This window comes from Rhinoraja longicauda, chromosome 16, assembly GCF_053455715.1.
Source record: "Rhinoraja longicauda isolate Sanriku21f chromosome 16, sRhiLon1.1, whole genome shotgun sequence".
NCBI lineage: Eukaryota > Metazoa > Chordata > Chondrichthyes > Rajiformes > Arhynchobatidae > Rhinoraja > Rhinoraja longicauda.
The window spans coordinates 2,691,756-2,717,155 of record NC_135968.1 but is presented as its reverse complement, the minus strand read 5'-3'; the positions used below and the strand labels follow the sequence as shown (position 1 = coordinate 2,717,155).

The window sequence follows — 25,400 nt, the reverse complement described above, 5'->3', positions numbered from 1 at the left end:
GTCGGTGTGGCAAGTTGGGCCGAAGGGCCTGTTTCCACGCTGTGTCGCTCTATGGCAGTGCAGAGGAGGTTTCATCGTGAATGGTTGCGTGGGAGGTTACTCTGTTTGCAGTTTTCAAACGCCCACCTGCGGTTGAGCGTAGCTGAGCCGGCAGCTGCTGAAAGGAAGGCAGCTTCCTCGCTGCTGCGAGTCGGTGGAAACTGAGACACACTTTCCACCCGCACCACCTGTCCACTGACCTACTTTCAGGCACACGCCCCGTGTCTCTGCAACCCGCCCGCCCGCTTCCCCCACACGCCTGGCTAAGTGGGTCAGGATCGACGAGAGGGGGAGAGAGAGGGAGGGAGGGAGGGAGGGAGGGAGGGAGGGAGGGAGGGAGGGAGGGAGGGAGGGAGGGAGGGATGGAGGGAGGGAGGGATGGAGGGAGGGAGGGAGGGAGGGAGGGAGGGAGGGAGGAGGGAGGGAGGGAGGGAGGGAGGGGGGAGAGAGAGAGAGAGAGAAAGGGGGTGAGAAAGGGAGAGACAGAGGGAGGGAGAGAGGGGCAGAAAGGGGGGAGAGGGAGGGGAGAGAGAGAAAGGAAGGGAGAGAGAAAGGGGGAGAGAGGGGGAGAGGGAGGGGGATAGAGAGAGGGGGAGAGAGGGGGAGAGGGAGAAGGGGAGAGAGAGAGAGGGAGGGAGAGGAGAGAAAGGGGGAGAGAGGGGGAGAGGGAGGGGGATAGAGAGAGGGGGGAGAGAGGGGGAGAGGGAGAAGGGGAGAGAGAGAGGGAGGGAGAGGAGGGAGAGGGAGAGAAAGGGGGAGAGGGGGAGAGAGGGGGAGAGAAAGAGGGAGAGAGGGAAAGGGGGTGAGAAAGGGGGAGGAAGGGGGATAGAGAGGGAGGGGGGATAGAGAGAGGGGGAGAGAGTGGGAGAGGGAGGGGGAGAGATGGAGGGGGGGAGAGAGAGTGGGAGAGGAGGGGGAGGGGTGTGAGGGATGGGTGAGAGGGGGGGGTGAGAGAAAAAAGAGACAGAAAGGGGGAGAGAGTGGGAGGGGAGAGAGAGAGAGAGTAAGAGAGAAAGAGGGAGAGAAAGGGGAGAGGGGACGAGAGGAAGGGGAAAATGATAGAAAGAGAGTGAAAGAAATAGTGAAAGGTAAGGGATAGAGGGGAGAGAGGGAGGGGTGCAAGAGAAAGAGAAAGATAAAGAGGAGAAAGGGGGAAGAAAGAGAGAGAGAGAGGGGAGAGAGGGATAGGGAAAAAGAGAGAGAGAGGGAGAGGAAGAGAGTAGGGGAGAAAGGGGAGAGAGAAAGGAGAGAGAGGAGGGAGAGAAAGACAAAGGGGGAGAGGAGGGAGGGGGGAGGGAGGGGGAGAGGGGGAGGGGAGAGAGGGAACGAGGTACTGATTGTGAATGATCAGCCATGATCACATTGAATGGCGGTGCTGGCTCGACAGGCCGAATGGCCTCCTCCTGCACCTATTGTCTATTGTATAGATACGTGATAAGGGAATAATATTTAGTGCAAGGTAAATCCAGCAAAGTCCAATCAAAAGACAGTCTGAGGGTCACCAATGAGGTAGATAGTACCACTCTCTAGGATGGTTCAGTTGCCTGACAACAGCCGGAAGAAAGTGTTCCTGAATCTGGAGGTCTGCGTTTTTCACACTTCTGTGCCTTTTGCCCGATGGAGAGGGGAGAAGGGGGAGTGGCCAGGGTGCGACTCGTCCTTGACAATGCTGCTGGCCTCGCCGAGGCAGCGTGAGGTGTAGACGGAGTCAATAGAGGGAGGTTGGTTTGTGTGATGGTCTGGGCTGCATCCACAATACCCTGCGGCCTTGGATGGAGCTGTTCCCAAACAGTGCTGTGATGCATCCCGATAAAATGCTTTCTTCCGTGCATCTGTGGAAGTTGGTGAGAGTTGTAGGGGATATGCCGAACTTCCTGAGCCTTCCCAAGGTAGTGGAGGCCTTGGTGTGCTTTCTTGGTCGATGCTTCAATATGGGCGGTCCAGGAGAAGTTGTTGGTGATATTGACTCCGAGGAATTTGACGCTCCATTTCGGCACAGCCAATGCAAACTGGGGTCCATGTCCCGCTTCACTTCCTGAACTCCATCACTATCTCCTTTGTCTTGCTGACATTGAGAGAACGGTTGTTGTCTCGACACCAGGTCATGAGGTTCTTGATCTCCTTCCTGTTCTCCGTCTTATGCAGTATAGTATAGATAAATGTGAGGTTATCCACTTTGGCGGCAAAAACAAGGAGGCAGATTATTATCTCAATGGTGTTAGGTTAGGTAAGGGGGAGGTGCAGCGAGACCTGGGTGTCCTTGTACACCAGTCACTGAAAGTTGGCGTGCAGGTACCAGGGCCGTTTTTACAGCATTATAGGCCCCGGGCAAAGCAGTGTACTGGGGCCCCTACTGTTACTCTCCCCCACCCCCTTTCCCTACCAGCCCCCCCCCCCCCCCCCCCCCCCCCCCCCCGTCGTGCCGGCGAAAAGCACTTACCGAAAAGCACTTAGCGATGGACTTAGGGTGCTACATTGTTGCGAAAAGCACTTACAGATCGCTGTGAGAAGCACTTAGGGACCGAAAATGTTGCGAAAAAAGCACTTATTGAACCTACATTTTTAAAGTAGTATTTATTTATTGCAAGTCACTTAACATACACAGATCAGCATGGGCCCCTATGCTCGTGGGCCCCTGGCAAGTGCCCATCAGGCCCATGCGTTAAGACGGCCCTGGCAGGTACAGCAGGCAGTGAAGAAAGCTAATAGTATGTTGGCCTTCATAACGAGAGGATTTCAATATAGGAGTAAAGAGGTTCTTCTGCAGTTGTACAGGGCCCTGGTAAGACCACATCTGGAGTATTGAGTACAGTTTTGGTCTCCTAATTTGAGGAAAGACATCCTTGTAATTGAGGCAGTGCAGCGTAGGTTCACGAGATTGATCCCTGGGATGGCGGGACTGTCATATGAGGAAAGATTGAAAAGACTAGGCTTGTATTCACTGGAGTTTCGAAGGATGAGAGGGGATCTTATAGAAACATACAAGATTATAAAAGGACTGGACAAGCTAGATGCAGGAAAAATGTTCCCAATGTTGGGCGAGTCCAGAACCAGGGACCACAGTCTTAGAATAAAGGGGAGGTCATTTAAAACTGAGGTGAGAAGGAACATTTTCACCCAGAGAGTTGTGAATTTGTGGAATTCTCTGCCACAGAGGTCAGTGGAGGCCAAATCACTTGATGGATTTAAGAGAGAGTTAGATGGAGCTCTAGGGGCTAATGGAATCAAAGCATATGGGGAGAAGGCAGGCACGGGTTACTGATTGTGGACGCTCAGCCATGATCACAATGAATGGCGGTTGTGGATCGAAGGGCCGAATGGCCTCCTCCTGCACCTATTTTCCATGTTTCGATGTTTCTATGTTTCTATTATCAATGTTTGATATCCATTATTATCAATGTTTGATATCCGGCCAATGATGGTGTCGTAGGTTTACTCGGTTAATTCCCGGAATGGCGGGAATGTCATATGTTGAAAGACTGGAGCGACTAGGCTTGTATACACTGGAATTTAGAAGGATGAGAGGGGATCTTATCGAAACATATAAGATTATTAAGGGGTTGGACACGTTAGAGGCAGGAAGCATGTTCCCAATGTTGGGGGAGTCCAGAAACAGGGGTCACGGTTTAAGAATAAGGGGTAGACCATTTAGAACAGAGATGAGGAAAAACCTTTTCAGTCAGAGAGTTGTAAATCTGTGGAACTCTCTGCCTCAGAATACATCCAGTGAATTGGCCGCCGCTGCCTTCTGTGGCAGAGAATTCCACAGATTCACAACTCTCTGGGTGAAAAACATTCTTCCTCACCTCAGTGCTAAATGGCCGACCCCCTTATTCTTAAACTGTGACCCCTGGTTCTGGACTCCCCCAACATCGGGAACATTGTTCCTGCACCTGGCCTGTCCAATCCCTCAATAATTTTTGTCTGTTTCTATAAGATCCCCTCTCATCCTTCTAAATCCCAGTGCATATAAGCCCATTATTTGAGTTGCTGCCTTGCAGCGCCAGAGATCCGGGTTCGATCCCGACTACGGGCGCTGTCTGCACGGAGTTTGTACGTTCTCCCCGTGACTGCGTGGGTGTTCTCCGAGATCTTCGGTTTCCTCCCACACTCCAAAGACGTACAGGTTTGTAGGGTAATTGGCTTGGTGTCTGTGTAAATTGTTCCTAGTGTGTGCAGGATAGTGTGAATGTGCGTGGATCACTCTCCGGGCTGTTTCCATGCTGTGTCTCTGCACTAAACTAAACAAGGCTTGGGTTTGCTGCCTGTACCTAACTGCTCCAGCAGAGGGCAGAGGTGAGCCATCGCCTCATGGGGCCACAGCCCCCTGCTGGCGTTCATAGGTTCATATGTTCTAGGAGCAGAATGAGGCCATTCGGCCCATCGAGTCTACTCCGCCATTGAATCATGGCTGATATATCTTCCCCTCCCAACCCCATTCTCCTGTCTTCTCCCCATAACCCGACACCCGCACTAACCAGTTCAGTTTAGTTTATTGCCACTTGTTTAGTTTAGTTTACAGATAGAGAGCGGAAACTGGCCCATTCGACCACCGAGTCCATGCCGGCCAGCGATCCGCGCACACTAACACTATCCTACACACATTAAAGGACAATTGTACATCCATACCAAGCCAATTAACGTACAAACCTCCACGTCTTTGGAGTGTAGGGGGAAACCGAAGACCTCGGAGACAACCCATGCTGTCACGGGGAGAACGTACAAACTCCATACAGACAGCACCCGTAGTGCTGTAAGGCAGCAACTCCACCGCTGCGCCACCGTGTACTGAGGTACAGTGAAAAGCCTTTGTTGCGTGCTAACCATCCAGCGGAAAGACAAGACCTGATCACAATCGAGCCATTCGCACTGTACAGATACATGATAAGGGAATAACGTTTAGTGCACGTTAAAGCCAGTAAAGTCCGATCAAAGACAGTCCGAGGGTCACCAATGAGGTAGATAGTGGTTCAGCACTGCTCTCTGGTTGTGGTAGGACGGTTCAGTTGCCCGATAACAGCTGGGAGGAAACTGCCCCTGAATCTGGAGTTGTGCGTTTTCACACTTCTGTATCTTTTGCCTAGTGGGAGAGGGGAAAAGCTGGAGCAGTGAGGTATTGGCAGTATAATCTGAGCCTTGTCAGAAAATAGACAATAGGTGCAGGAGGAGGCCATTTGGCCCTTCGAGCCAGCACCGCCATTCATTGTGATCATGGCTGATCATTCACAATCAGTACCCCGTTCCTACCTTCTCCCCATACTCCCTGACTCCGCTATCATTAAGAGCTCTATCTAGCTCTCTCTCTTGAAAGCATCCAGAAAAAAATTAGCCTCCACTGCCTTCTGAGGCAGAGAATTTCACAGATTCATCTCTCTGTCTGAAAAAGTCATGCTTTACACTGGAATTTACAAGGATGAGAGGGGATCTTATCGAAACGTATAAGATTATTAAGGGGTTGAACACGTTAGAGGCAGGAAACATGTTCCCAATGTTGGGGGAATCCAGAACAAGGGGCCACAGTTTAAGAATAAGGGGTCGGCCATTTAGAACGGAGATGAGGAAAAACTTTTTCAGTCAGAGAGTTGTGAATCTGTGGAATTCTCTGCCTCAGAAGGCAGTGGAGGCCAATTCTCTGAGTGCATTCAAGAGAGAGCTAGATAGAGCTCTTAAGGATAGTGGAGTCAGGGGGTATAGGGAGAAGTCAGGAACGGGGTACTGATTGAGAATGATCAGCCATGATCACATTGAATGGCGGTGCGTACAGGCTCGAAGGGCCAAATGGCCTCCTCCTGCACCTTTTGTCTATTTTCTGACAAGGCTCAGATTATACTGCCAATACCTCACTGCTCCAGCAGAGGGCAGAGGCGACCCATCGCCTTACAGGGGCCACAGTCCCTCTGCTGTCGTTCACAGGTTCAAAAGTTCTAGGAGCAGATTTGGGCCATTCGGCCCATCGAGTCATTCAATCATGGCTGATCAATCTTTCCCTCCCAACCCCTATTCTCCTGCCTTCTTCCCCGTGGTAACCTCAAGTTCACTGTACCTTAATTGGTACGCGTGACAATAAATTGAATCTTGAATCTTGAATCTGATTGTGGATGAATGGCGGTGCTGGCTCGAAGGGCCGAATGGCCTACTCCTGCACCTATTTTCTATGTTTCTACGTTAACCTCTGACACCCTTACCAACCAGTTCAGTTTAGTTTATTGAGGCGTTAACCGAGGTACAGTGAAAAGCTTTTGTCACGTGCTAACCAGTCAGCTGAAAGACAAAAACACGATTACAATCGAGCAGTGTGCAGTGTGCAGATACATGATGCTGGGAATAACGTTTAGTGCAAGATGAAGCCTGTAAAGTCCGATGAAAGAAAGTCCATAGGGTCCCCGATAACATAGATAGTCATTCAGCACTGCTCTCTGGTTGTGGTAGGATGGTTCAGTTGCCTGATAACAGCTGGGAAGAAACTGTCCCTGAATCTGGAGGTGTGCGTTTTCACACACGGATTCTTATAATCAAATATCCGTCAATCCCCACTTTAAAAATACCCAATATCTTGCCCTCCACAGGTGTCTGTGGCAATGAATTCCACAGGGTCACCACCCACTGACTTAAGAAATTCCTCCTCATCACCTTTCAAAAGGTAAGTCCAAAGATGCTATCCGACCTGCTGTGAGCTTACAGCATTTACTGTTGCTATTTAGTTTAGTTTAGTTTAGAGATCCAGGCACTTCGGCCCACTGATTCCGTACCGACCAGCGATCCTCGCACATTAACACTATCCTACACACACACAGGGGACCATTCACATTCATACCAAGCCAAAGGTATCACAAAATGCTGGAGTAACTCAGCGAGTCAGGCAGCATCTCTGGAGAGAAGGAATGGGTGACGTTTCGGGTCGAGACCCTTCTTCAGGAGATCTTATCGAAACGTATAAGATTATAAAGGGGTTGGACACGTTAGAGGCAGGAAACATGTTCCCAATGTTGGGGGAGTCCGGAACAAGGGGCCACAGTTTAAGAATAAGGGGTAGGCCATTCAGAACTGAGATGAGGAAAAACTTTTTCAGTTAGAGTTGTGAATCTGTGGAATTCTCTGCCTCAGAAGGCAGTGGAGGCCAATTCTCTGAATGCATTCAAGAGAGAGCTGGATAGATCTCTTAAGGATAGCGGAGTCAGGGGGTATGGGGAGAAGTCAGGAACGGGGTACTGATTGAGAATGATCAGCCATGATCACATTGAATGGCGGTGCTGGCTCGAAGGGCCGAATGGCCTCCTCCTGCACCTATTGTCTATTGAAACGTCACCCATTCCTTCTCTCCAGAGATGCTGCCTGACCCGCTGAGTTACTCCAGCATTTTGTGATACCTTCCATTTGTACCAGCATCTGCAGTTATTTCCCTACTTCATTCCAAGCCAATTAACCTGCAAACCTGCACATCTTTGGAGTGTGGGAGGAAACCGGAGCATCCAGGGAAAACCCACGTAGGTCACGGGGAGAACGTACAAACTCCGTACAGACAGCACCCACATTTAGATTAAACCCGGGTCTGTGGCGCTGTAAGCGCTGTAAGACAGCAACTGTACCGCTGCGCCACCGTGCACCTCTATAAGATCACCCCTCATCCTCCTGCGCTACAAGGAACAGAGTCCCAGCCTGCTCAACCTATCTCTCTACTTCTAGATTTTTAGATTTAGATTTTTTTAGATTTAGAGACACAGCGCAGAAACAGGCCCTTCGGCCCACCGGGTCCGCGCCACCCAGCGATCCCCGCACACTAACACTATCCTACACCCACTAGGGACTATTTTTTTTAAACATTTGCCTAGCCAATTAACCTACATACCTGTACGTCTTTGGAGTGTGGGCGGAAACCGAAGATCAAGGAGAAAACCCTCGCAGGTCATGGGGAGAACGTACAAACTCCGTGCAGACGGCACCCGTAGTCAGGATCGAACCTGAGTCTCCGGCGCTGCATTCGCTGTAAGGCAGCAACTCTACCGCTGCGCCACCGTACTGATTGTGAATGATCAGCCATGATCACATTGAATGGCGGTGCTGGCTCGAAGGGCCGAATGGCCTACTCCTGCACTTATTGTCTATTGTTTGTTATTTCTGGAGAGAAGGAATGGGTGACGTTTTCGGAAGGGGCTTGACCCTAAACGTCACCCATTCCTTCTCTCCAGAGAAGCTGCCTGTCCCGCTGAGTTACTCCAGCAATTAGTGCCCACCTCCTATCTAACTCAGACTATCTTTGATCAGACTTTACGGGCTTTGCCTTGCACTAAACGTTATTCCCTTATCATGTATCTGTACTGTGCAAATGGCTCAATTGTAATCATGTGTTGCCTTTCCTCTGACTGGTTAGCACGCAACAAGAGCTTTTCACTGTACCTCGGTACACGTGACAATAAACTAAACTGTCTGAAAGTGGGTCTCGACCCGAAACCTCACCTATTCCTTCTCTCCAGAGATGCTGCCTGTCCCACTGAGTTACCCCAGCATTTTGTGTCTGTCTTCGATTTAAACCAGCATCTGCAGTTCCTACATAAACTGAACTGATCTCTGGTCATCAAGCGCCCCCTGCTGGGTCTGTGTGGGGTTATCAGTCTACCCCAAACCTCTCGTTGTCTCTCTCTCTCTACCTAATCAATGGTCTCCCAGCGCCACCAAGTGTGACTGCCAAGAACAGCGCCCCTCCCCCCTTCCCCACCCCCATCACATAGTTCTCTCACTCTTCCTAATCTGGTGAGACCACATCTGGAGTATTGTGTGCAGTTTTGGTCTCCTAATTTGAGGAAGGACGCCCTTGCTATTGAGGCAGTGCAGGGTAGGTTCACCAGGTTAATCCCCGGGATGGCGGGACTGTCATATGAGGATAGATTGGAAAGACTGGGCTTTTATTCACTGGAGTTTAGAAGAATGAGAGGGGATCTCAGAGAGACGTATAAAATTATGAAAGGACTGGACAAGCTAGATGCAGGTAAAATGTTCACACTGTTGGGGGAGTCCAGAACCAGGGGCCACAGTCTAAGAATAAAGGGGAGGCCATTTAAAACAGAGGTGAACAAAAAACATTTTCACCCAGAGTTGTGAATTTGTGGAATTCTCTGCCACAGAAGGCAGTGGAGGCCAATTCACTGGATAAATTTAACAGAGAGTTAGACAGAGCTCTCGGGGCTAGTGGAATCAAGGGATACGGGGAGAAGGCAGGCACGGGTTACTGATTGTGGATGATCAGCCATGATCACAATGAATGGCGGTGCTGGCTCGAAGGGCCAAATGCAAATATTTTCGATGTTTCTACGTAACTCAGCGGGTCAGGCAGCATTTTTTTTTTTTCCAATAGGTGCAGGAGGACGCCATTCGGCCCTTCGAGCCAGCACCGCCATTCAATGTGATCATTTCTGGAGGGAAAGAATAGGTGACATTTCGAGTCAAGACCCTTCCTCAGACTGAGAGTCAGGGGAGAGGGAGGCGAGATATGGAGAGGTACAGAACAAATCAGAGACGGAAGTGATGGCCAAGGAGCCCACAAAGGGAGGGCCGGGGAGGGGGGGGACAAAGAGGGACAATTGGGACTACATTGAACACTTTGTAACTTTGTCGGCGCCCTTTATGTGGCGACTCTTTGCATACCTTTTGTGTGGTGTGCAAAGCAAAGAATATCACTGTGACATCTCCTAAGTGACAATAAAGTATTAAATAATGAAAGGCCGGGACAGAGTGGATGTGGAGATGATGTTTCCACCAGTGGGAGAGTCTAGGACCAGAGGTCGCAGCCTCAGAATAAAAGGACGCGCCTTTAGGAAGGCGATGAGGAGGAATTTCTGTAGGCAGAGTGTGGTGAATAGACAATAGACAATAGGTGCAGGAGGAGGCCATTCGGCCCTTCGAGCCAGCAACGCCATTCAATGTGATCATGGCTGAACATTCTCAATCAGTACCCCGTTCCTGCCTTCTCCCCATACCCCCTGACTCCGCTATCCTTAAGAGCTCTATCTAGCTCTCTCTTGAATGCATTCAGAGAATTGGCCTCCACTGCCTTCTGAGGCAGAGAATTCCACAGATTCACAACTCTCTGACTGAAAATGTTTTTCCTCATCTCAGTTCTAAATGACCTACCCCTTATTCTTAAACTGTGGCCCCTTGTTCTGGACTCCCCCAACATTGGGAACATGTTTCCTGCCTCTAACGTGTCCAACCCCTTAATAATCTTATACGTTTCGATAAGATCTCCTCTCATCTGTGGAATTCATTGCCACAGACGGCCGTGGAGGCCAAGTCAGTGGATACTTTCAAGGCAGCAATAGATGGATTCTTCACTTATACATTAATGACTTGGATAAAGGGATTAAAAGTACCATTAGCAAATTTGCAGATGATACAAAGCTGAGTGGTAGTGTGAACTGTGAGGAAGATGCTATGAGGTTGCAGGGTGACTTGGACAACTTGTGTGAGTGGGCGGATGCATGGCAGATCCAGTTTAATGTGGATAAGTGTGAGGTTATCCACTTTGGTGGTAAGAATAGGAAGGCAGATTATTATCTGAATGGTGTCAAGTTAGGAAAAGGGGACGTACAACGAGATCTGGGTGTCCTAGTGCATCAGTCACTGAAAGGAAGCATGCAGGTACAGCAGGCAGTGAAGAAAGCCAATGGAATGTTGGCCTTCATAACAAGAGGAGTTGAGTATAGGAGCAAAGAGGTCAATAGACAATAGACAATAGACAATAGGTGCAGGAGTAGGCCATTCAGCCCTTCGAGCTAGCACCGCCATTCAATGCGATCATGGCTGATCACTCTCAATCAGTACCCCGTTCCTGCCTTCTCCCCATACCCCCTCACTCCGCTATCCTTAAGAGCTCTATCCAGCTCTCTCTTGAAAGCATCCAACGAACTGGCCTCCACTGCCTTCTGAGGCAGAGAATTCCACACCTTCACCACTCTCTGGCTGAAAAAGTTCTTCCTCATCTCCGTTCTAAATGGCCTACCACTTATTCTTAAACTGTGGCCCCTTGTTCTGGACTCTCCCAACATTGGGAACATGTTTCCTGCCTCTAATGTGTCCAATCCCCTAATTATCTTATATGTTTCAATAAGATCCCCCCTCATCCTTCTAAATTCCAGTGTATACAAGCCCAATCGCTCCAGCCTTTCAACATACGACAGTCCCGCCATTCCGGGAATTAACCTAGTGAACCTACGCTGCACGCCCTCCATAGCAAGAATATCCTTCCTCAAATTTGGAGACCAAAACTGCACACAGTACTCCAGGTGCGGTCTCACCAGGGCCCGGTACAACTGTAGAAGGACCTCTTTGCTCCTATATTCAACTCCTCTTGTTATGAAGGCCAACATTCCATTGGCTTTCTTCACTGCCTGCTGTACCTGCATGCTTCCTTTCATTGACTGATGCACTAGGACACCCAGATCTCGTTGAACTCCCCCTCCTCCTAACTTGACACCATTCAGATAATAATCTGCCTTTCTATTCTTACTTCCAAAGTGAATAACCTCACACTTATCTACATTAACTGCATCTGCCATGTATCCGCCCACTCACACAACCTGTCCAAGTCACCCTGCAGCCTTATTGCATCTTCCTCACAATTCACACTACCCCCCAGCTTAGTATCATCTGCAAATTTGCTAATGGTACTTTTAATCCCTTCGTCTAAGTCATTAATGTATATCGTAAATAGCTGGGGTCCCAGCACCGAACCTTGCGGTACCCCACTGGTCACTGCCTGCCATTCCGAAAGGGACCCATTTATCCCCACTCTTTGCTTTCTGTCTGTCAACCAATTTTCTATCCATGTCAGTACCCTACCCCCAATACCATGTGCCCTAATTTTGCCCACTAATCTCCTATGTGGGACCTTGTCGAAGGCTTTCTGAAAGTCGAGGTACACCACATCCACTGACTCTCCCCTGTCAATTTTCCTAGTTACGTCCTCAAAAAATTCCAGTAGAATTGTCAAGCATGATTTCCCCTTCGTAAATGCATGCTGACTCGGAATGATCCTGTTACTGCTATCCAAATGCTCAGCAATTTCGTCTTTTATAATTGACTCCAGCATCTTCCCCACCACTGATGTCAGACTAACTGGTCTATAATTACCCGTTTTCTCTCTCCCTCCTTTCTTAAAAAGTGGGGTAACATTTGCTATCCTCCAATCCACAGGAACTGATCCTGAATCTATAGAACATTGAAAAATGATCTCCAATGCTTCCACTATTTTTAGAGCCACCTCCTTAAGTACCCTGGGATGCAGACCATCAGGCCCTGGGGATTTATCAGCCTTCAGTCCCATCAGTCTACCCAAAACCATTTCCTGCCTAATGTGGATTTCCTTCAGTTCCTCCATCACCCTAGGTTCTCCGGCCCCTAGAACATTTGGGAGATTGTGTGTATCTTCCTCAGTCCTTCTGCAGTTGTACAGGGCCCTGGTGAGACCGCACCAGGAATACTGTGTGCAGTTTTGGTCTCCAAATTTGAGGAACGATATTCTTGCTATTGAGGGCGTGCAGCGTAAGTTTACTATGTTAATTCCCGGAATGGCGGGACTGTCATATGTTGAAAGACTGGTGCGACAAGGCTTGTATACACTGGAATTTAGAAGGATGAGAGGGGATCTTATCGAAACATATAAAATTATTAAAGGGTTGGACACGTTAGAGGCAGGAAACATATTCCCAATGTTCGGGGAGTCCAGAACCAGGGGCCATAGTTTAAGAATAAGGGGTAGGCCATTTAGAACGGAGACGAGGAAAAACTTTTTCAATCAGAGAGTTGGAAATCTGTGGAATTCTCTGCCTCAGAAGGCAGTGGAGGCCAATTCTCTGAATGCATTCAAGAGAGAGCTAGATAGAGCTCTTAAGGATAGCGGAGTCAGGGGGTATGGGGAGAAGGCAGGAACGGGGTACTGATTGAGAATAATCAGCCATGATCACATTGAATGGCGGTGCTGGCTCGAAGGGCCGAATGGCCTACTCCTGCACCTGTTGTCTATACGGGTGTCAGGGGTTATGGGAAGAAGGCAGGGAAATGGGCTTAAGATAGAGAGAGATAGATCAGCCATGATTGAATGGCGGAGTAGACTTAATGGGCCAAATGGCCTAATCATGCTCCTATGATTTATGAACATGACCTTATGAAAGTATCATTCATTCATCCATTCATTCATTCATTCATTCATTCATTCATTCATTCATTCGTCCATTCATTCGTCCATTCATTCATTCATTTGTTCATTCATTCATCCGTTCATTTGTTTGTTCATTCATTCGTTCGTTCATTCATTCATTCATTCAGTCTTGGCTGTGGAGGAGGTGGTAACAAAGGGATATTAACAGTGAATCTAACAAGACGATGAGGGTGGTGGAGGGATGGAGAGAGGGGATGCAAGGGTTACTTGGTGATCGAGTCATAGAGTGACCCAGTTTAGAAACAAACCCTTCGGCCCAACTTGCCCACACCAGCCAACAATGTCCCTACTACACTAGTCCCACTTGCCTGCGCTTGGTCCATATCCCTCCGAACCCGTCCTATCCATGTACCTATCTAACTGCTTCTTAAACGTTGGGATAGTCCCAGCCTCAATTACCTCCTCTGGCAGCTCGTTCCATACACCCACCACCCTTTGTGTGAAAACGTTACCCCCTCGGATTCCTATTAATTTTTTTCCCCTTCATCTTGAACCTATGTCCTCTGGTCCTCGATTCCCCTACTCTGGGCAAGAGACTCTGTGCGTCTACCCAATCTATTCCTCTCATGGTTTTGTACACCTCTATAAGATCTCCCCTCATCCTCCTGTGCTCCATGGAATAGAGACCCAGCCTAATCAACCTCTCCCTGCAGCTCACACCCTCTAGTCCTGGCAAGATACTCGTAAATCTTTTCCGAACCGTTTCAAGCTTGACAATATCTTTCCTATAACACGCTGCCCAGAAATGAACACAATATTCTAAATGCGGCCTCACCAACGCCTTATACAACTGCAACATGACCTCCCAACGTCTATAGTCGAAATGAGAGAAATCAATATTTATACATCTAGGGCTTCCGAGATGTCCTCGTTCTTCAGAAAACGGGGCTTCCCCTCCTCCATTATAGATGAGGCTCTCACCAGGGTCTCTTCTACATCCCGCAGCTCCGCTCTTGCTCCCCCTCCCCCCACTCGCAACAAGGACAGGATCCCCCTCGTTCTCACCTTCCACCCCACCAGCCAGCGGATCCAACATATCATCTACCAACATTTCCGTCACCTACAACGGGACCCCACCACTGGCCATATCTTCCCATCCCCTCCCCTCTCTGCGTTCCGCAGAGACCGTTCCCTCCGTAACTCCCTGGTCCACTCGTCCCTTCCTACCCAAACCACCCCAACCCCGGGCACTTTCCCTTGCAACCGCACGAGATGCAACACCTGTCCCTTTACCTCCCCCCTCAACTCCATCAAAGGACCCAGTCTTTCCAGGTGAGACAGAGGTTCACCTGCACCTCCTCCAACCTCATCTATTGCATCCGCTGCTCTAGATGTCAACTTATTTATATCGGCGAAACCAAGCGCAGGCTCGGCGATCGCTTCGCTGAACACCTGCGCTTGGTCCACATTAACAAAACTGATCTCCCGGTGGCCCAGCACTTTAACTCCCCCTCCCATTCCCAGTCTGACCTCTCTGTCATGGGCCTCCTCCAGTGCCATAGTGAGGCCCGCCGGAAATTGGAGGAGCAGCACCTCATATTTCGCCTGGGCAGTTTGCCGCCCGGTGGTATGAACGTCGACTTCTCCAACTTCAGATAGCTCCTCTGTCCCTCCCTTCCCCTCCTCCTTCCCAGATCTCCCTCTATCTTCCTGTCTCCACCTATATCCTTCCTTTGTCCCACCCCCGACATCAGTCTGAAGAAGGGTCTCGACCCGAAACGTCACCCATTCCTTCTCTCCCGAGATGCTGCCTGACCTGCTGAGTTACTCCAGCTTTTTGTGAATAAATCGATTTGTACCAGCATCTGCAGTTATTTTCTTATATATCAATATTTATACCGCTGGGTTTAGTTTAGTTTAGTTTAGAGATACAGCACGAAACAGGCCCTTTGGCCCACTGAGTCCGCGCCGACCAGCGATTCCCGCACATTAACACTATCCTACACCCATTAGGGACATTATTTACACTTACAAAGCCAATTAACCTACAAACTTGTATGTCTTTGGAATGTGGGAGGAAACCGAAGACCTCGGAGAAAATCCACGCAGGTCACGGGGAGAACGTACAAACTCCCTACAGAACAGCACCCGTGGTCAGGATCAAACCCGGGTCTCCGGCGCTGCAATTGCTGTAAGGCAGCAACTCTACCGCTGCGCCACCATGATGCCAAAGCTGCCCAAGCGAAATATGTGGGACACCTCCCGAATAAGTGCTTTCTACGGCGCATCTGTTGAAGTTGGTGAGAGTTGTTGGGGACATGCCAAATTTCCTAAGCCTTCTGAGGAAGTAGAGGCGTCGGTGTGGGTCGGAAGGAACTGCAGATGCTGGATTACCTGATCCGCATAGACCTACTCTATCTCCTATTTGCCAATACTTTCACTACCCCTCCCATTTCCACACTGACCTTTCTGTCTTGGGCCTCCTCCACTGACAGAGTGAGTCCAAATGCAAATTAAACAGCACCTCATATTTTGCTTGGGCAGCTTACACCACAACGGCACGGTGGTGCAGCGGTAGAGTTGCTGCCTTACAGCGAATGCAGCGCCGGAGACTCAGGTTCGATCCTGACTACGGGCGCCGTCTGTACGGAGTTTGTACGTTCTCCCCGTGACCTGCGTGGGTTTTCTCCGAGACCTTCGGTTTCCTCCCACACTCCAAAGACGTACAGGTATGTAGGTTAATTGACTGGGTAAATGTTAAAAAATATTGTCCCTAGTGTGTGTAGGATAGTGTTAATGTGCGGGGATCGCTGGGCGGCACAGACTCGGTGGGCTGAAGGGCCTGTTTCCGCGCTGTATCTCTAAATCTAAAAATTTAGCGGTATGAATATTGATTTCTCCGACATCAAGTAACCCTTGCATCCCCTCCCTCTCTCTGTCCCTCCCCCACCCAAGTCCTTGTACTAGTTCCACTGTCGTCCTGTTGAGTCTCATTGTCTGTAACTCTTTTTCACCTAGCCCACAGCTAAGAAAGGCCTGCTTCCTTCATCATCGTTAATTTTTTGCACATCTTTCATTCATTTCTTCTATATCTCTCTACATCACCGTCTATATCTTTCGCTTCCCTCTCCCCTGACTCTCAGTCTGAAGAAGGGTCTCAACCCGAAATGTCACAGTGGAATAAGACATTGATGAGACCGCATTTGGAATCTGATTGGTAAATTTTTCACACAAAGGGTGGTGGGTGTGTGGAATGAACTGTCAGAGGAGGTAGTTGAGGCAGGGACTATCCCAACATTTAAGAAACAGTTACACAGGTACATGGATAGAAACATAGAAAATGGGTGCAGGAGGAGGCCATTTGGCCCTTCGAGCCAGCACCGCCATTCATTGTGATCATGGCTGATCATCCACAATCTGTAACCCGTGCCTGCCTTCTCCCCATATCCCGTGAATCCGCTGGCCCCGAGAGCTCTATCTAACTCTCTTTTGATTTCATCCAGTGAATTGGCCACGACTGCCTTCTTTGGCAGAGAATTCCACAAATTGACAACTCTCTGGGTGAAAAAGTTTTTTTTTCTCATCTCAGTTTTAAATGGCCTCCCCTTTATTCTTACACTGTGGCCCCTGGTTCTGGACTCCCCAAACATTTGGGAACATTTTTTTTCTGCTTCTAGCTTGTCCAGTCATTTCGAAGGTATCACAAAATGCTGGAGTAACTCAGTAGGTCAGGCAGCATCTCGGAGAGGGAATGGGTGACGTTTCGGGTTGAGACCCTTCTTCAGACTGATCAGTCCGAAGAAGGGTCTCAACCCGAAACGTCACCCATTCCCTCTCTCCTAGATGCTGCCTGGACCTGCTGAATTACTCCAGCATTTTGTGATACCTTCGATTTGTACCAGCATCTGCAGTTATTTTCCTACACCACTTGTCCAGTCCTTTTATAATTTTGTATATGTTTCTATAAGATCTCCAAGAACTCCACCTCCAGTTTAAATTCCATTTGGAATATTTTGGAGGACCAAAAACCAAGGGCAGGTTTGGAGGGATTAGACAATAGACAATAGGTGCAGGATTGGCCATTCGGCCCTTCGAGGCTGATCATTCTCAATCAGTACCCATTCCTGCCTTTTCCCCATACCCCCTGACTCCGCTATCCTTAAGAGCTCTATCTAGCTCTCTCTTGAATGCATTCAGAGAATTGGCCTCCACTGCCTTCTGAGGCAGAGAATTCCACAGATTCACAACTCTCTAACTGAAAAAGTTTTTCCTCATCTCTGTTCTAAATGGCCTACCCCTTATTCTTAAACTGTGGCCCCTTGTTCTGGACTCCCCCAACATTGGGAACATGTTTCCTGCCTCTAACATATCCAACCCCTTAATAATCTTATACGTTTCGATAAGATCCCCTCTCATCCTTCTAAATTCCAGTGTATACAAGCTTAGTCGCTCCAGTCTTTCAACATACGATAGTCCCGCCATTCCGGGAATTAACCTAGTAAACCTACGCTGCACGCCCTCAATAGCTAGAATATCCTTCCTCAAATTTAGAGACCAAAACTGCACACAGTACTCCATGTGCGGTCTCACTAGGGCCCTGTACAACTGCAGAAGGACCTCTTTGCTCCTATACTCAACTCCTCTTGTTATGAAGGCCAACATTCCATTGGCTTTCTTCACTGCCTGCTGTACCTGCACACTGCACGCTTCCTTTCAGTGACTGATGTGGACCAAACGCGGGCAGGTGGGACTAGTGTAGCTGGTTGGCCCGGTGTTTGTCTCCACGCTGCATCATCACTCTATGACTGTACTACTTCTGAATTTATCAACAACTGGCAGAGCAGAAAGTGACAGGGACTCTGGCCCCGCCCATGAGGCCGATGTCAGCTGACTGGGGTGAAAGTTACATCACGTTTGTTACAGCGGCGGAGAGTTCCATTCGATTGTCTCGGCGTTCCATCCCATTTGATACAAAGTAACATTCGATTGTCTCGACGTTCCATCCCATTTGATACAAAGTTGCATTTGAGTGTCTCGGCGTTCCATCCCATTTGATACAAAGTCTCCCCCGCGACGGTCGCGGAATTCCAATCGCTTTGAGACGCCGACGCCGCTGATCAGAAGGGGGACTTCTCAATGGAAGAGGAGGATGCCGCGCCGGCGTGAGTTCCTCCCTCCCTCCCTCCCCCCCTTCCCACAGCCTTTCCTGGCTTCCTTGAAAGACTTCTCTTCTCCTCTCCTCTCCCTTTCCCCCTCCCCCCTCCTTTTCCCCCTCCCCCCTCCCCTCCCCCTTTCCCCCTCCCCTCCCTTTCCCCCTCCCCTCCCTTTCCCCCTCCCTCTACTCTCCCTTTCCCCTTCTCCCCATCTCCTCTCCCTCCCCCCCTCTCCTCTCCTCTCCCCCCCTCTCCTCTCCTTCCCCCCCTCTCCTCTCCTTCCCCCCCTCTCCTCTCCTTCCCCCCCTCTCCTCTCCCGTCCTTCTTCACCCATCTCCTCTCCCTCCCCTCCCCCTCTCCCTCCCCTCCCCCTCTCCTCCCCCTCTCCCTCCCCTCCCCCTCTCCTCCCCCCTCCTCTCCCTCCCCTCCTCTCCCTCCCCTCTCCCTCTCCTCTCCTCCCCCTCTCCTCTCCCTCTCCTCTCCTCCTCCCTCTCCTCTCCCCTCCCTCTCCTCTCCCCCCCCTCTCCTCTCCCCCTCCCTCTCCACTCCCCCTCTCTCTCCTCTCCCGCCCCCCCTTCTCCCTCTCCTCTCCATTTCCCCCCTCTCCTCTCCACCACCACCCCCCCCTCCTCCTCTCCCCCCCCCCTCAGCTTTCTGTAGTTGCTCTCCCTTCTCTCTCTCCCTCTCTCTCTTTTAATAATCCCCCTCCCTTTCACCCGAATGAAAACAAGACAGCTATAGGAGTTCGGAGGTCACGCCGATTCGCAGCCGCCTTCCTGTCGATATCTGCTCTGTTTATTACCCATTTCCTGCCAATTTAATCCCGATTTCGTCCTGGTCTCCTGCCGTTTCACAAACCGCTCTCACACGCTTGCAATGGGGTCGTTTAAGATTCTGCTTTTAAACTTTCTCTCGCTATTTCCTGGCAGTTTCTCGACCGTTGGGCACAAGTCTATTTATTTTCTTGTTCGGGAAGCAGAACACCTGTTTAAAACCGCGATCTGGTTTCAGTTCCTGGACCCACTTTTTATATAATATATATTTTTGTGAGCGGTAAGAATTTGAAAGGGGAGGGAAAGTTTTAAGCCTTTTCTGGAAATTCAGATTTGTTTGTTTGTTCCCCAATGACGTGGAGCCGAATCCCACCCTTAAATTTTGAGGATGTGTGTGACAATAGGTGCAGGAGGAGGCCATTCGGCCCTTCGAGCCAACACCGCCATTCAATGTGATCATGGCTGATCATCCTCAATGAGTACCCCGTTCCTGCCTTCTCCCCATACCCCCTGACTCCGCTATCCTTAAGAGCTCTATCTAGCTCTCTCTTGAATGCATTCAGAGAATTGGCCTCCACTGCCTTCTGAGGCAGAGAATTCCACAGATTCACAACTCTCTGACTGAAAAAGTTTTTCCTCATCTCAGTTCTAAATGGCCTACCCCTTATTCTTAAACTGTGGCCCCTGGTTCTGGACTCCCCCAACATTTGGGAACATGTTTCCTGCCTCTAACGTGTCCAACCCCTTAATAATCTTATACATTTCAATAAGATCTCCTCTCATCCTTCTGTGTGTGTCTGTGTGTATATATCTGTGTATATCTGTGTCTGTACGTGTGTGTGTGACCGTCTGTGTGTATATATCTGTGCACGTGTGTGGCCATCTGTGTGTACATATCTGTATGTGTGTGTGTGTGTGTGGCCGACTGTGTATATGTGTGTACGTGTGTGTGTGTGGCCCTCTGTGTATATATCTGTGTCTGTACGTGTGTGGCCGTCTGTGTATATATCTGTGTCTGTACGTGTGTGGCCATCTGTGTATATATCTGTGTGGCCCTCTGTGTATATATCTGTGTCTGTACGTGTGTGTGTGGCCGTCTGTGTATATATATCTGTGTCTGTACTTATGTGTGGCCGGCTGTGTATATATCTCTGTGTGTTTGTGTCATCGAGTGTATGTGTCTGTTGTTACAGAGTACTATGTTTTCATGTGGCCCTTCAGCCCAACTTGCCCACACCAGCCAACATGCCCCACCGACACTCGTCCCATCTGCCTGCGTTTGCCCCATACCACACTGCACTTGTCCTATCCATGTACCTGCCTAAATGTTTCTTGCATATTGCGATAGGACCCGCAATATCAGTTGTGCTGCTGGAAGTAAGAATTTCATTGTTCTATTTCGGTACATATGACAATAGACAATAGGTGCAGGAGGAGGCCATTCGGCCCTTCAAGCCAGCACCGCCATTCAATGTGATCATGGCTGATCATTCTCAATCAGTACCCCGTTCCTGCCTTCTCCCCATACCCCCTGACTCCGCTATCCTTAAGAGCTCTATCTAGCTCTCTCTTGAATACATTCAGAGAATTGGCCTCCACTGCCTTCTGAGGCAGAGAATTCCACAGATTTACAACTCTCTGACTGAAAAAGTTTTTCCTCATCTCACAATAAAACAGTCATGACTCGATTTCAGATAATCTCATTCTCCTGCATTCGACCCATGCCCCTCCTATCCGTGTACCTGCCCAAGTATCTTTTAAAGGCTGTTATGGTAACTGCCTCAACTACCTCCTCTGGCAGCTCGTTCCAAACACCCACCACCCTCTGAGTGAAAAATAAACTGCTTCTCAGGTTCCTATTAAATCTTTCCCCTCTCATCTTAAATCTCCGGTTCATGATTACCCCCAGCCTGGTAATTTTCTGATCCATTCCCTGCGTGATTTTATACACCTCTATAAGATCACCCTTCAGCCTCCTGCTCTCCAAGGAATGATGTCCCAGCCTCTCCCTCTAGCTCAGGCCCTCAAGTCCTGGCAACATCCTCGTAAATCTTCGCTGCACCCATTCCAGCTTGATGTCATCCTTCCTACTGCAGGGTGACCCAAGCTGAACACAATACTCCAAATGCAGCCCCACTAACGTCCCAACTTCCATACAGAATACCCTGCCTGATTCACGAGGTCACGATGGCGGGACTGTCAAACGAGGAAAGACCAGGCTTTGTATTCACTGGAATTTAGAAGGACGAGAGGGTATCTTATAGAAACTTATAAAATTATGAAAGGACTGGACAAGCTAGATGCAGGAAAAATGTTCCCAATGTTGGGGGGAGTCCAGAACCAGGGGCCACACCGTCTCAGAATAAAGGGGAGGCCATTTAAAACTGAGATGAGAAAAAAACTTTTTCATCCAGAGAGTTGTGAATTTGTGGAATTCTCTGCCACAGAGGGCAGTGGAGGCCAATTCACCGGATGAATTTAAAAGAGAGTTAGATAGAGCTCTCGCGGCTAGCGGAATCGAGTGATATGGGGAGAAGGCAGGCACGGGTTACTGATCAGCCATGATCACAATGAATGGCGGTGCTGTCTCGAAGGGCCAAATAGCCTCCTTCTGCACCTATTTTCTATGTTTCTAATGATCCCAGGAATGAGTGGGTTAACATTCGATGAACGTTTGATAGCACTGGGTCTGTACCTGCCGGAGTTTAGAAGGATAAAGGGGGGGACCTCACTGAAACTTACCGAATAGTGAAAGGCCTGGATAGAGTGGATGTGGAGAGGATGTTTCCACAAGTGGGAGAGTCTAGGACCAGAGGGCATAGCCTCAGAATAAAAGGATTTACCTTTCGGAAGGAGGTGGCGAGGAGGAAATTGTTTGGTCAGAGGGTGGTAAATTTGGAATTCATTGCCACACAAGGCTGTGGAGGCCAAGTCAATGGATATTTTTAAGGCGTAGATTGATGGATTCTTGATTAGTAAGGGAGTTTGTACGTTCTCTCTGTGACCGCGTGGGTTTTTTCTCTGAGATCGGTTTCCTCCCACATTCCAAAGACGTTCAAGTTTGTAGGTTAATTGGCTTTGCATAAATGTAAATTGATATATATGTGTGTGTGTGTGTGTGTGTCTACACATATATATATATGTGTGTGTGTGTCTACACATAAACATATCTATACATTATTTTTTACTTTGGCCTCAGTATGTTTATGTATGTATGTGTGTGATTGGCGTGATATTTGATGCGTGATATTTGACTCTGCATTAACGTTTGACATGCAAGTCAACCCTGTGCTAAAAGCCAGCTTCTTCCAGCTTCGTACCATAGCTAAAATCAAACCATTCCTCCAATTTGACGACATTGGAAAAAATCATCCACGCATTCATTTCCTCCCGCCTAGACTACTGCAACTCCCTGTACACTGGGATCAGCCAATCATCCCTGTCCCGCCTGCAATTGGTCCAAAACGTCGCAGTGAGACTCCTGACGGGTACCCGTAAAAGGGACCACATCACCCCAATTCTGGCCTCTCTCCACTGGCTCCCTGTACGGTACAGAATCAACTTCAAGCTCCTCCTATTCACATACAAAGCCCTAAACGGGCTTTCCCCCCCCCCCCCCCCCCCCCCCTCCCATATCAAAAATCCCACCACTCTATCTCCAGGTCCCTCAGGTCGGCCGACTTGGGGCTACTCACTATCCCGCGGTCTAGGCTTAAGCTCAGGGGTGACCGCGCTTTTGCAGTTGCAGCTCCTAGACTGTGGAACAGCATCCCTCTCCCCATCAGAACTGCCCCCTCCATCGACTCCTTTAAGTCCAGGCTCAAAACCTATTTCTGCTCCCGAGCGTTTGAGCCCTCTGAGGGGGCGCTGTGAACTGTTTATGTATGTGCTGCTATGTTTGTGTGCCATTGTATGTTCGTTCTTAGTGCCTGAACTGATGTACAGCACTTTGGTCAACGTGGGTTGTTTTTAAATGTGCTATACAAATAAAATTGACTTGACTTGACTCTTCTCACCCCCCCCCCAAGGCCCTGGAACTGGTTGACCAGCTGGCTGCCCACCTGGTGCCCGACATCCACGGCTCACCTGAGAGAGGTGGAGGCTCGGATCCTGCAAGGTGAGGCGGTGTGGAGAAAAAGAGGGAGAGGGGAGAGAGAGATGGGAAGAGAGCACAAGAGAGTGGGACGGAGAGGGACGGCTGGGAAGGGGAAGTAGGGAAGGGAAAGGGAAAGATGAGGAAGGAAGAAAGGAGGGAGAGAAGGGGGTGGAAGGAGGGAGAGAGCGGGAGGGAGAGAGAGAGAGAGTGGGGGAGAGGTAGCAGAGAAGGGAGGGAAGGAGCAGAGGAGACATAGTGGTGGAAAACAAGCGGGGTGGAGGGCGGGAAGTGGGAAAAGGGAGAAGGCTGGGTGAGGGCGAGGGATTAAAGTTGGAGAGAGACGGGGAGAAGGGAGAGAGATTGGGGACGAGAGAGGCAGGGGAGAGGTGGAAAGGGGTGGGGGAGAGGGGAGGGAGCAGAAGAAAGGAGGTTGAGTGGGAGAGGCAGGGGAGAAGGGAGAATGGGCGGGGAGGGGGGAAGAGAGACGGATTCGGAGCGATGGTGGGGAGATGGGAGGGAACAAAAACTGACTCGCGGAATGTTTAATAGCCAAATGTTTCTCTCCCCCCTCCATCTCTCTCTCCCTCCCCTCCATCTCTGTCCCTCCCCCTCCATCTCTCTCCCTCCCCCTCCATCTCTCTCCCTTCCCCTCCATCTCTCTCTCCCTCCCCCTCCAACTCCCTCCCCACGCCACCTCTCCCTCCCCACTCCATCTCTCCCTCCCCCATCTCTCCTCTCTCCCTCTCTCCCCTCCATCCCTCTCTCTCCTCCATCCCTCTCCCCCCATCCATCCCTCTCTCCCTCCCCTCCACCTCTCTCTCCCTCCCCCTCCACCTCTCTCTCCCTTGCCCTCCACCTCTCTCTCCCTCCCCGTCTCTCTCTCCCCCCCTCCGCCTCTCTCTCCCTTGCCCTCCACCTCTCTCTCCCTCCCCATCTCTCTCTCCCCCCTCCGCCTCTCTCTCCCTTGCCCTCTACCTCACTCTCCCTCGCCCTCCACCTCTCTCTCCCTCGCCCTCCACCTCTCTCCCTCCCCATCTCTCTCTCCCTCACCTCCATCTCTTTCCCCTCCCCCTCCATCTCTCTCCCCCTCACTCTCCCATCTCCCTCATTGTCATCTCATAACCCGCCTCCTTCTCTCTTTTCCTCCCTCTATCTCTGCTCATCCATCACTCTCCTCTCTGCCACTCTCGCTCGCCCACCCACTAACACCCTCTCTCCATCGCACCTACCCCTCCCCATCTTCCAAACCCTTTTCCCAACTCCTCCCCCTCCTCTCTCCCCTTCCCCCTCTCACCCTTCCCCTCTCCTCCCCTCCCCTCCTCCCTCCCCCCCTCCCTCCCCCCCTCCTCCCCTCCCCCCCCCTCCCTCCCCCTTCCTTCCCCTCTCCTCCCCTCGCCCTTCCCCTCTCCTCGCTCCCATCCTCTCCTCTCCCCACCTCTCTACACTTCCCGAATCTATCCTGTATTCTCCACCTCTCCCCATTAAACCTCTATTCTACTCTCCTCTCCTCCCCTCGCCCCTCTCCTGCACTCCACTCTCCTCTCTACACTCCGCTCCCCTCCCCTCTCCTCCCACCCCCAGTTGTCACGACGCGTTTCCAGTGCCGTTACGTGGACCTCCCCAGCTCGCATCGAATCTGGACGCTGTTCGCGGGCTTGGAGGGGGCCGGGGTGACGGAGCCGACTGGGGAGCGGGCCGGGGAGACGGAGCCGGCTGGGGAGCGGGCCGGGGTGACGGAGCTGACTGGGGAGCGGGCCTGGGAGACGGAGCGGGCCGGGGTGACGGAGCCGACTGCGGAGCGGGCCGGGGCGACGGAGCCGGCCAGGGAGAGGGAGACGGCCGGAGAGCCGGACTGGGAGCGGACGCCGACCCCTCTGATCCTGATCCACGGTTTTGCCGGCGGCCTGGGCCTCTGGGTGCAGAACCTGCAGCCGCTGAGCTGCCGCCGGCCGCTCCTCGCCTTCGACCTGCTGGGCTTCGGCCGCAGCTCCCGGCCGCCATTCCCCGCCGAGCCCGGCGCCGCCGAGGAGCAGTTCGTGGAATCTATCGAGGAGTGGCGGGAGCGCCTTGCCCTGCCCTCCATGATCCTCCTCGGACACAGTCTGGGCGGATACCTGGCGGCCGGATACTGCATCAAGTACCCGCACAGGTGAGGACTGGTCACTGCATCAGGTACCTGCACAGGTGAG

At 50.6% G+C, this 25,400-nt stretch overlaps 1 protein-coding gene across 1 annotated transcript; it reads left to right on the top strand.

Annotated features, from left to right (window-relative positions):
* Positions 1 to 18,112: 18,112 nt before the first annotated feature.
* Positions 18,113 to 25,364, top strand: LOC144601374 ((Lyso)-N-acylphosphatidylethanolamine lipase-like). Its single transcript, XM_078413443.1, has 3 exons — positions 18,113 to 18,351; positions 23,144 to 23,232; positions 24,793 to 25,364. The coding sequence occupies exons 1-3, from the start codon at positions 18,326 to 18,328 to the stop codon at positions 25,362 to 25,364; spliced, it is 687 nt and encodes a 228-aa protein (XP_078269569.1). The 5' UTR covers positions 18,113 to 18,325.
* Positions 25,365 to 25,400: the final 36 nt, after the last annotated feature.

Excerpts from the sequence above, each read along its gene's own strand:
- LOC144601374 (XM_078413443.1), top strand. The coding sequence starts at position 18,326 with ATGGAAGAGGAGGATGCCGCGCCGGC. Across the intron at positions 18,352-23,143 it reads GAGGAGGATGCCGCGCCGGC|GCCCTGGAACTGGTTGACCA; the intron begins GTGAGTTCCTCC and ends CCCCCCCCCAAG. Across the intron at positions 23,233-24,792 it reads GGAGGCTCGGATCCTGCAAG|TTGTCACGACGCGTTTCCAG; the intron begins GTGAGGCGGTGT and ends TCCCACCCCCAG.